Here is a 12,632-nt window from a genome sequence, read left to right on the forward strand (position 1 = left end):
AGGAAAAATCTCGCCGGGAGGTGGATTTTCCTCGTTCATGCTCGCCAACTTTACGTTGGTTAACGCGAGGGAGAAAAAAAAACCTCTGCTACGCTGCGCAAAGTGGAGTTTTTGGAACTCCACGAGCTCCACGTAACACGGACTGCGGGAATCGGCGTAATGCAACACAGTTTGTGATTATATTAGTGAATTATTTTGTCATTTGTACAATGTTTGGGCATTGAGTTCACCTAGTTAGTACCAGTTTATTATCGCAATCAGTAACAGCAAGGTGAACAGTCAATCTTTGCAAAGGGTCATCTACTGCGCTGCAACATGTGCTGATGTTTCACTTTTAGTAACTTTTTAACTGTTTAAGCTAGAAACAAAAAAGTTTTTTTTCTAAAATTTGCAGATTATGCAGCAGATGATGGATGATGTGGCAAATGCGGCACATCTATAGTTTTTCAAAAAATGCTGCAGCCGCACAATAGCATAATTCCTGTGGCCTTGCCCTTATGGTACTGGGCAGACATATCAAACCTTCATCACCAAGATTACAGTGTAATATGATTGTTGTAGTCCAATCTCAATGCATATCAGCAGTACCATTGGAGAGTTGTTAGCTTCTATTACACTGGACAGCCAGTCTTCACAATGATAATGATTCTTATCCTAGTGAACTTTTTATCAACTGCAGTGCTTCCATTAGAACGCTCTGGGCTGTTACCTTGGATTCCTCCGACCTCAAGACATTCTTTAATGTCTTCCTCTCCAGAAATGTTGAAGATGGTCATAAATATTTCACCAGTTGCCATGCCAAGCTTTAGTACTCATGTTTTGAAACGCTTTAGGTACCTTGAATTTGAAGATTTAGAACCTGTTTATAGTGTTCTCAACATCCTGTAAATATATTGATTTAGTATTAATTTTGACCATCCTCTCCTACAAGCATGTTTTTGTTTGTTTTTTGTGTCATCTGTAGCATGAGACGGCACATTAGACAGTCAGTGTTTTACCACCTCTTTGACCTGGACTTCCAGCTCAGGATCCACAAACTTGTACTTCTTTTACTGCCTGGGTCCATGATGGAAGAGTTTGGCAGGTTGCTAATGAGTGATGACCGAGTGATATCAGAGCATGGTAGTGAATTCTGTTTGCCTTGTTTCAAGGTTCTTTGTCCACTCAAAATGAATATCTGCACACTCCTGCACAGCAAGAGGTTCTTGGTGTAATTCTGGGGTGTCCCAAGGTCTTGTGAGTTGCTCTTGCTGTTTTTGTTCTCGAGGGATTCATTTCCACAATCCATGAATTTCCAATGCCTGATAATGGCCACTTCCTGATATTTTACACGTGTGCTATTCATTGGGTGAGGTATTTAGCACATGAGCTAAATATCACATTCAGTATTTAGCATTTGTGCTAAAAAAATCACACATTAACTATTTAACACATGCGCTAAATAAAGATTCTGCGTCACACATTAAGAATTCATAAAACAGTGCTATTCAACACATGTTATTTACAAGGCCGGTGGTACTGCTATTTACCCTACCACAATTTTTGTAATACTTACTACCAAACTTGTAATCAAAGCCTTACTGTATTCTTTGATCGAAGCCAATGTCTCAGGAGGAGGTGTCATGTGATCAAATCACTATATGCCAAGCATGAGACAGGCAACAAAGTTTTAGATTCCTTGAAACTTTGTAGTGTCCTTTTGGCAGACTAGTGCATGACATGTTCCAGCAGTCCGGCTGTGATGCATTACTGGTAGCATCAGTCATACACCATGCCTTCCTGTGAACAGTTACACCCCGCTCATTGACGGTCCTATATATTTCATAGAAAAAGTGCTCTTAAATTATGTTCTATAGCCTTTGCCTCTATGTGGGTATTCACAGTGAGACATTCTATGCAACTGGCAGCCAATTTTTTGTACTGTTCCATGCAACATCCCTCGCCACAATCTTAGGGCCTGGCTGTAGTCCGTCTGTTGGTGTTTGCTCAACTCCTCCTCTTGTGCTAGGTGAGGTAGTGTTTGCTGTATTCTCTTTGTGCAAATATCCCTATGCGCTCCTCTCCCATCGGCACTCTCTTGTGCAGCACATAGCAGGTGTAGAGCCAATTCCGCCATTACTGAAGTGCCTCATGTTTTTCTCTCTCTCAGGGTGGTAGAGCTGTGTGAAACTCCCCGTCAATACAGCAACTTTGTTGAGGATTCCTGACGGATGTCAAAGCATCAAACTAAAACTCGAAGAAGGGAACCCTGGTGACCCCGAAGTACCTTGTGCATCCTGCCTATCGCCTCCTCCTGTCTCGGTAGGCAGTGGATCTCTCGGGCAGCAGGGATGTAGGGCTGCTGAAAATTATTTTATTTCAGAATGAGGAGCACTTCAAAACGTGATTTTTACATATGAGAACAGTGATGGCTGGCTCAGTGATTTGAAGCACAAACCTCAAGTGTTGGCAATTTTATTTGATTCATTTTATGATTGACATGAAAGAAATGTGATTTATGCAATTGCTTTTAATTCTCTCAGAATGTAGCTGATCAGAACTTGGAACAGATTCTGCTGTGCAGAGCCGCCCTCCTCTGGTCAGGAAATGCATTGTGTCAATAAACATTCAAAACATTTCTCCACTTCACGTCTCTAGGAAAATGGTGTTCCACGCAAATTGACTCACTTTGGGGCATGTTTGGGGAGGAATTTGGCTGTAGCCCTCACAGAGGTTTCTGGCTCTTTCACCTCTGGTTTTTGACTCAGTCACCGAAGTGTGTCTGCATAGGGGCACATATCTTTAGCCTAATAGGTTGTCCATGTTGTGCCTTGCATCCATATCGGAGTGTGCAGTGTCGATGTGAGAGAGGTTTAAAAGCTCCTTTAGAATCTCTCGGTTTGATGATCTTGTGGTGAAGCAGGGGTTCTAGAGAGCCTATCCTCTAGATCAAAGGTCTTAAAACTGGGGGTGCGGGCGCCAGTCTCTCTGGATCTCGGGAGGGGGGGATGGTGCCAGTTTCTGGCCAAGAGAAGCATCATGCTTTGTTTTGAGTGTTAAAAACATGAGCAGCAGTAAGCCACTTTGTAATGGGCCATCACTAACAACTTTTGTCATTTATATCCTGAATGGGAATATGTGTAAAAAGGAGTAACAGAGCTGAACTGCAATGTTAAAATATGTTTAGAATCAATCATTTTTATTATGTGGTAGCAAAATCACAATACACAGCATAAGTGTGGAAAATTGAGGGGGGGCACCGAGGATGTTTGTTTTTTACAGGGGTTTGGAGGGAACGCAGCATTAGGAAGTTGCTCTAACTGATGATCATGTGTATCTGCAGGTCATAGGGTGACATTGATTTGTCAATATTTGAATGTGGTGTACTCTCATTAGAGAGGGCTGTTCGTGTCTGTCTCTGCCAAGTGCAGACCACTACTTCAAGACCAGTGGCATCTGTGATGGGTGACTCTTATGGAGTGCATGCCTGTGGGTCTCTCCCCTATGGAGTACTGTGGGTCCCTTCTATGCGGCTCTTGGGTGGCTCTTTGAGTGCATTTATCCTGGCTACCTGCAAGTAGTCCATGCCATAAGATAATTCACAATTTTTAGAGCAATCGTATCTTCAATAATAATACAGTCATTAAAAAATAAATCTCAAAGCAATTGGTTTAGTTCTTGATTTCTTTTCTTTAATTTCAACAGATCATCCAATCCCTTATGCCAACGCTTTTCGCCATACTAGGGGGTGACCCTACGACTTCCTCAAGTCTGGAAGTAATATAAAATGCGTATTTGTAATGACAGTCACATATATATTCTAGTCATCCCATAATACCCAAAAATGTTGCAACCCAGTGCAAAGGGCTATTCAAGGCAAAAGTTGTGAGCAATGCGAGTACAAAAATATAAGTAGTGACTTTGCAGCACTCCAACAAACTAATATAAATAAATTCACATTTGATGGCAAAAGTATTTTTAGATCTAACATACCCTGCCCAATTAAGTATTCTAGCTATTATCACCGATATTCTAACATTTCTTGAAAAAACTTCTTGTATACACCACACATTAACATCCAGTATCTACTGATTGGGTGACATTGTGATGATCTAACTACCACCATAGTGTAGGTTAATATGAATAGAACCCTTTGTGATTAGGACCAAATATGCTCAGGCAAATATGTACCTCTGTAATTCCTTTATATGATTCTGTGGAGCCAAATATAAGATATATTTAGTAGGCAACGGTCTCTCAAGACACCCGTTTTGGTCAAAAAGCGCTTCATTTCCCGTCAACAATTCTTACCTCAAAATTGGTAGTCCACTATGCAATATTCTTCACCTCTATGTTACAATATACCTAGCTCTCCATATGAAAATAGTCCCAAACCCTAAAAAGTAACATGACCTGTTATAGCTATACTATAGTCTAAGGGCAGACTTATTACACTTGTATAAATCAATACCCTAATTTGAATGAAAGACGTTCCTTACCTCCGAATATTGAAGGTTCTCCAAAGTAAAATAAGTGTTGAAGTCAAATCCTTGGTTAATTCCAGAATCAATATATTCCCATTATTTCAGTGACACTGATATTAAGTCGCACAGTTCCTAAGGAAGTTTGGAAAACAGTAAATATAGTACACCACCACGAGCTAACCAAACAATGTCCAAAATAAGTTATATCCGCGCAGCTCTACAAAGTAGAATTCACACATAAAATTATTTATACAGTGAGCGAGCGCGATATATTTAATTAAAACGTACCGTATCTTAACTTTGCTGCATTAGATCCATGACTATTTGCATGACAACATTCTGAAGAGACGGTGGCATCATGGTTTCCTCCTCTGTCACTGCTGGCTGAAAACCATACAGCACCCCATTAGGATTTAACAAAGCTGTAACAATCCTACAGATTGTGATATCAGGCAGTAAGTTAACGTGCATGTATGCAGGGTAATCAGGGTGGCCAACAGTACCAAATGCATGACAGATGTCATGACAGTGTTTATAATCCGCAGGCTAGCTGTGTGATATTCAACCCAACAAATGTACCGTAAGCATGACAGTTGGCATGATAGTGTTTCCACGCATAATAATTGTATGATGATCCGTGTAACAAAAGCACAATAACTGGCATGTCGGCGTGTTTACAACCTGCATGATAATTGTGTGATAATCAGGATGGCAAACTGTATCAAAAGCATGACTGTTGGCAAAGCAGAGCATTTACAAATTGATTATTACTGTGACTAACCACAAAATAAACTGTGCCTAAAGCACAACCATGTGCATGTTTCTAAACCGCATCTTAACCGTGATACTCAGCATGACAAACTAATTCCTTATGTATGAGGAACCTTATGTCATAAGCATCCCAAGGAGTAGAGTGCTACCTGTCCAAAAGCCGCTTCAGTGCTTCCTCATGGGTAGTAAGCATTATATAAATACTAAAATTATACCATATCTGGTACTGACTCATCTGGAAATGGAGCATATTTTTATCCATCTTCATCATTTTAAACTTTTGCACATCCGTGCCATGCTTTAGATGAAGTACTTTGTTGTTTTGGTAAATGCAAATGTTATCTTTTGCTTTTTTTTATTTTTTATTTTAATTCTGAGTACTTTAATGCAGCTTTCGATGGCCAGGAGTTTACTATGCATACATCAAGGAATACTATAGCTAAGGTCGCCAGTTCCTCACAGTTTACATGTTTTTGCTGTGGCAGCAGTGTCTGAGGACAAGTAGCCTCATTCTTCACATCCACCCTGACCTGGAGGCTTGTTCTGCCTGGCCTAGCCATCCTCGTCGGTGGACCTCAAGAGTGATTATTCCTGTCACTCTTACAGTACAGACGCTTCAGTTCATTTGTAGGTCTCCCAGTGGTCTGTGGATAGGGAAGCCTATTACAGGAGGAATTCCCTACCTGAAGATACTGCAACTCACTCCAAGCATCCTCTGCAGCAACTTGTGGGCCGTCCCCTGAAGTATCATCTGAGGTGCCTTCAAAGCCTAGGTCTACAGAATTATAAGAATTTCTGCAAATGAAAAAATGCAAACACCGCTCTAAGGTGCATCCTGTGACAACTGCAAGGATACTACCTCAGGTATGGTTTATAAAGAGCCTAGAAAACCGCTCCATAAATGAACTCTGAACTGAAATCTTGGGCCAGGAAAACCGTGTGATCCTGTGAACCCTCAAGCAATGCCCCCTGAGACTTCAGGACAGAGACAATAATTACCGTGTTCAGGAATCCTTGTTGTGTATGGGTGCAATTGATTGGCTAAACTTTTTACACGTTGGTCTACTACAAGGGCCCTTGAATGATTGTAAAGCAGACTATGCTCTGTCTGCTGCAGGACGTTTTGCTTTGATCGTTCCGGTCTCGGGCTCACAAGAAGCTGCTTCACTGTGAAGAATGTTGATCATTCATAAAGTCTGTATTTCGATATTAATATCATAAAAGACAAGCATTATATATATAAAAATAGAAATTAAAACCGAGTGCATAACATTTCTTTTGCCCGATTACATTGCACAAGAAACCATCAGGGGGATATGGTAAATAAGTTAGTCCATCCATTATAAAAAATAATTTAAATGCATTATATTATATATAGGGGTCATTATAAAATCGTTCTTATACACTTTTATTTATAGAAAGAAATTAAAAAGAAGGATAACAGAAGGTCCATATACAATTTGTACAAAAAAACAGAAGAGGGACCCTGAAGACCTAAATTGGATAAAGGCGCCGGGAGCAACCGCCCAGGGAGAAATCAATATAGATCAACATGAAAGGGGTGTCCCCAATAATTAGAACGGACAAAAAAGGTTCCAACAATAAAACCAACCAAAGAACATACACCCACAGAACAGCTATTTACTTTAAGTTATTTATTTTTCATAATAATTCCAACTCATTGTCATATTTTAATATTCATAAGAAAAGTTCATTTAAGTTATATAATTACATGTAAACTTTCAAATATTTTAAGTTTTATACATAAAAAGAGAAAGACACACCAGCCCCGGTACACATTAGACAATATGAAAGCATGACACACTATTCGATCACTCCATCAGTCAACTCAAAACTCACTTACACACACCACATGCATTCAAACTCAAACAAAGAAGTGTTCCTTCAAACATGAAAGGAAAGCGTCGACGCGCGTTTTGGAACAGAAATGTTAGAACATTCCTTCATCAGGGCGCATATCGTGAACACATAAATTAACACAGTCTTTTAGGCTCCAGAATGTAAAAAAGACCAGTTTAGCGTATCAGATTTTCAGTCGAGGCTGACGTAGCATATCTGTGGGCGAGACAAAATTAGAAAGAAAATATATATATATATATACCATTATTAAAAAGGCGGACAATAATTCCAGGTCACAATCGAGCAAGGTAGTACTGAAAACACATATATTCCCAATCATCCACTAGCACCTATCAGTGAAAACAGATAATTAGTGCCTCAGAAGGCCCCTAGAATGGAAACCACAGAGGTGAAATCAGAACCATCACCCAGAAAGGAGTAGAATAGAAGCAGAAAAGAACAGAGCAAGATCCTTTTAAAAAAACACACCTCTGGGAATGATAAGATCAGATACTCCCAAAGAATAGAAGGGGGAGTACACGGTATAGACGGACTCCCAAGGGGACGCGACTGTAATAGAAGTAAGGTTGACAATGGTCAATCTCAAAGACTCTAGAAATGAGAGGAAGGGACAAGAAACAAAAACTCATAAAAACTCTACTAGATTTAAGAGTGTAGCCAAAATTTCACTTAAGCAGTCTAGACTAGATAGGGAAGGGTTTAGATAAGGTCTGCGGGGGTCCATTATCTAAAGGCGACAAGCGTCTGAAAGTAAGATGGCAGGTCGACATGGAACCAAGGTGCTCACCTATCGATGATATCGAGTAGAGCTGGTAAAATGACGATGTCTGAACAGCAGAAAACGTTTTTGAAAGCTTTCACGTGGCTCTATACATAATTCAAAAGCCTGGACCAGGAAGCAGCATATCTAGATGTAAAGCACAACATATAAAGATGAATATATACGTTCAAAAGAACAGTCTGTATTGGTGTCGGAAGTGTAACCAACTGACTATACGTGAAGCGTCCCTGGACCCGGTAAGAAGCCTCCATGTGTAGCATGCGGGGCATAGACTGGGAGAATTTAGCACCGCCAATATGATGACGAGTAGAATAGTCATTTAATTACAATCGATAAGTAGCATATAACCTCATGAAAAGAAGGGGAACTCTAAATACCCCAAGACAATATTTAAAAAAAGAAAAAAGGGTGTTGGTGAATGCAGCATAGGAAAGATAGAGAATACCTGTCAAGGTCTGGTAGTATTCTTAGGAGGATGCAGGAGGAGAAGATAAATAAAGGGCCCGGTACTTCCTGGCGTATAAAATCCTGTAACATAAAAGTTACAGCGTAAACGCCTCAGTCACAAATCGGACGGGAAGAAACAGAATGGACAGAACGGGAGTTCGAGATTCGCTTACCTGTACAATCCTACACCGCGTATATGGAATCTTTCAAGTGGCGTCCGCCCTCCTAGTAATCCGGAAGAGGGAGTACGGCGAGTACGTAATCCTCGCTGTGCCATAAATACTTTTCGGCACCGGCCAAACACAGTGCACCTGAGTAAACACGTAAAGCGAACGACTAGAGCGTAAACTGTGTAAACGCGGAAGTAGGAAGATAGCAATCATGCACATACATGAAAAACAAGCGAATCGAGATAGAGACAGAAACAACACCACATAAAAGATATAAACTATATAGGAGAAACATTTTTTCTGGAGGGACAAATTTTAAAGGGATTAGAAACCAAGGAACTGGAAAAAACAAATAGAAAAATAAGAAGAATAAAAGGAAAGAAACTGTCAATAAGGACCCGAAAGAGGAGAGAGAATGCTATGGACCTAAAAAACAGACTATCTAAAGAGACAGAGATAATTGACAATGCCTCAAAATACCAGATCTGAATGGTAAGGGTAAACAAGAAAAATATATATTTTTTTTTAAAAGAAAAGAGGTTAAAAGCAAGTACAAGCCTAAAACACATAGGAAAATACAAGGTGTAAATCAAAAATGAACTAAAAATAAAGTATCAAGAGGAATTCAAGTGATTGGATTTTCCCAAGGCAGGTGTTCATTTAAACCCGAGACAGCCGTCTCAAGGGTAAAAATCCAGAACACTTCCCTTTTGCGTCTAAGTGCCTACCTTTTGTTAGGGCACCTGCTAGCTGGGCATGCTTCGTAACCAACTGGTTGGTGTGATGTTTCCAGTTTAGTTTCGAACCGAGGGTTATGCCCAGATAAGAAAAGACTTGAGTCTGTTCCAACTGAGCTCCATTCATGACCACCCTCCCTCTTACATGCTTGAACCTATGTAGGACCATAACTTGGTCTTACTCGCATTAATGGAAAGTCCATGGTCCTTGCAGAATACCTCAAATCGATCTATAGCCTTCTGCAGGCCTTGCTATGTTTTAGAAATTAATAAGGTATCATCTGCAAACATCAGCAGGGGGATCAGTTTACCATCCAACTTGGGGGCATCAGTGGGTTGGTTTTCAAAATACTGAATCACCCAGTTGATGTAAAGTGAAAATAGGGTCGGGCCAGTACGCACCCTTGGTGTACTCCCCTGGAGATCGAAAACTTATCTGTTACACTCCCTTGTTGGTTCCAACGAACTTGGGCAAAAATGTCCTCATATAATTTCGTTACGAAGGCCAGAATATCTAATGGCATGCCCTGATCTACAAAGCCTTTCCACATTTTGGCTTTGGCACCAAGTCGAATGCTGACTTGAGGTCAACAAATGCCGCAAAGAACGTGTCCCCCCCACCCCCCAACAATACCACATGCCAATATATTAAAACAAATCTAAAAACTTGATCTATTGTGCTTGTATGACTGTGGAACCCTGCTTGGAGAGGTGACAGTATTTCTTCCTCCTCAATCCACCCTTGGATTCTCTGCAGAACAAGCCTTGCTATCACCTTCTGTATACAATCTATTAAACTTATCGGCCTATAATTTCCTGGATCCGAGCACTCCCCCTTTTTAAAGATCGGAATGATCTCAGCACCTTTCCAGGTATCAGGTATGGGTGAGCCTTTGGCAATACAATTTGCTAGGGATTGAATATATACGGTGCTCATACTTCCTTATCATGCATAAATAGATCAGCTGGTACTTGATCCAGGCCTGGAAGTCTTCCCTTTGGGATTACTTCCAATGTTCTTTCAACCTCGGTTCTTTCAAAATGTAACGGAATGATATCATTAGTGGTGAAGATAAAATCTTCATCCATCTCGCTAACGGTTTCCGGAAGGGCAAACTGTGTCGCAAAATGAGAGACCCAGAGGTTGGGTGGGACATGGTTGCTGGGTTCTCCCCTTTGAATCCCCCGTCCCCATTTAACCAGATCCCAAAAAGTGCCCATAGATCGTTCTTTACTGGCACAATCCCTCCCTCCAGAAATAGTCATCCCATGCCCGTTTAGCATCATATTGGGCTTTTTTGTAGAGGACACGAGCATCCTTAATTCTATCCCTATCTTTAAGTTTTACTGCCTCTGCCAAGGTTTTGTACGCAACCCTGCATGACTTCCCATACCATTGTTCTTCCCTATTTGCGGGCCTCTTATGTGTATTAGAAACCTTTTTTATAAAAAAATTCCCTAAATTGATTAAAAAATTTAGTATGGATCGGAATGACATTAGCTACCACATCCTCCTGTGTAGTGCATTTCTGGAGATCAATTGTTGCCTGTATTGTCAGTTCCCTCATTGCCACAATGGTATCCTCCTTCAGTAGGCAATTTGCCCATTTAATTCTCCTTGTATCATTTGAAAGGACAATGTCGACACCATCTGAGGATACCTCTCGATGGCTGGATGTAAATAACTGAAAGGATAGGAGTAGTGGATCATGATCACTTTCTACTCTTTCAACTACCGACATATCCTTAATAAGGGGCCAGTTTTCCTTATTAGTGAGGATATAATCAATACGGCTCTTACGTATACCATTATTAAAAGTAGAAGCCCCTCGTTTATCAGAAGCTGTTCTGCCATTTACCGCCCGTAACCCTTGCTCAACGCATAAGACTTTGAGCTGAAAAGCCGCCTCGGTCCACTTTTTAATAGGCGAAAGAGACAACTGTGGGATATTCCATGAAAGATCCTCTTCCATGGTAAGATCTATGTCATTATTGTCGAGCGGTTCAAAGCAGCAGTTAAAATCTCCCGCAACTAGAATGTTACCTTTCCCATTATAGAATACAAGGAGTGCTTCAAACTGAACGATAATATCTGAGGGTTTGCCCCCCCGGCATACCCCTTGCACAAATATTAAAAATATAGAGAACCTTGGACTCTGAGCACTGAATTTGTATTAGTAGAATGTCATTACTTTTAGTGTCCAATTGTTTGACTATATAACTACTATCCTGTCTTACCCATGTGGTTAAGCCCCTTTTGGGACTCCCCCGCAGACTAGGAATCGCTGGTTTAAAACAATTAAGATAACCTAGTTTGTACTCTGGTGCAACCAACCATGTTTCCTGGAGCAAAACCAGGTCCTTACTGTCTATAAAAGACAGCCAATCTTGGGACATTACCGTACTTCTTAGCCCAGCAACGTTCCACGAGACCAAGGGTGCTACATCCGGACCAATACCGATTTTATGGTGTCCCTGAAGCCCACTATCACCTAGCCCTTTATTTAATTCTATTTGCCCAATTTGTGAAATCTCTTGGGTCAGGCTATTCATGTCAGATCTACCCAGTGGTACATCCTTTGCCAGACCTATAGGTTTGACTATGTTTATGCTGGGTCCTAGGAGTGAAGGTTCTCTACGAGGATGAACTGGGCTTATTCCTAAGGGATTCTTATCTCGTCTATATGGCAGTCAATCATTAACATCCAGCATGCTTAAAACCTCAAATCTATTACTCAATGGAACAAAACTATTAGAGGGACCTTCCTGAGTTGGGTGGTGTCTTCCTATATTGTTCCCCAAAGGAATGTGTGGTTGGTAAAAATAACCCAAGGGTAATACATTAATGCAGTCTAGACGAATCCTGAAAGACCCTGCCTGCCTCAAGATATGCCCCACCAACTCTGGAGAACCAACACTTAAAACTACACAGTCTCCTGCCATGCCCTTTCGTGATTGGCCTACCCAGGCGACCCTTCTCACCATTTTAAACTCTTTGAAGAGATGATCCCCATGCACAGTTTTCTCATTCAAAAAATGGAGTGCCTTATTTTTGAGAGAGGACCAATGCTCCTCATCACCATCTAAGATTTTCGGAACATTTGCCAGAATGATGGAATAGGGACATGCCTCCAGAGGGAGATGAAGAAACACATCCTTAGAAGTACTATTTCCCACTCTCTGAAGTCTCCCTAATGGACCCCGGGGTCCCAGCTTCGCACCAGAATCATTGCGTGTTGACGGGGCCGATATATTGGCCGTTGGAGCCACTAAGGGGCAACTCAGACCAATAGTAGAGGTTATATCAGCATTAATGGGTTGTTCATCACTGGATTGGGCCCCTTTGATAGTAGGGTGCTCTTTGAGCAAATGCTTTTCTAAA

General features: G+C 41.0%; 1 protein-coding gene across 1 annotated transcript in view; it reads left to right on the top strand.

Moving 5' to 3' along the window:
* The window catches only part of SLC46A1 (solute carrier family 46 member 1), a 92,798-nt gene extending 90,175 nt beyond the window's left edge, over positions 1-2,623 (top strand). Inside the window, exon 5 of the mRNA XM_078680119.1 lies at positions 2,150-2,623. Coding sequence (XP_078536245.1) covers positions 2,150-2,207 — 58 coding nt within the window. The 3' untranslated portion in view covers positions 2,208-2,623. The remainder of the gene's footprint in view (positions 1-2,149) is intronic.
* Positions 2,624-12,632: the final 10,009 nt, after the last annotated feature.

The sequence above is a fragment of the Lissotriton helveticus genome, chromosome 3_1 (genome assembly GCF_964261635.1).
Source record: "Lissotriton helveticus chromosome 3_1, aLisHel1.1, whole genome shotgun sequence".
In the NCBI taxonomy this organism is placed as follows: Eukaryota; Metazoa; Chordata; class Amphibia; order Caudata; family Salamandridae; genus Lissotriton; species Lissotriton helveticus.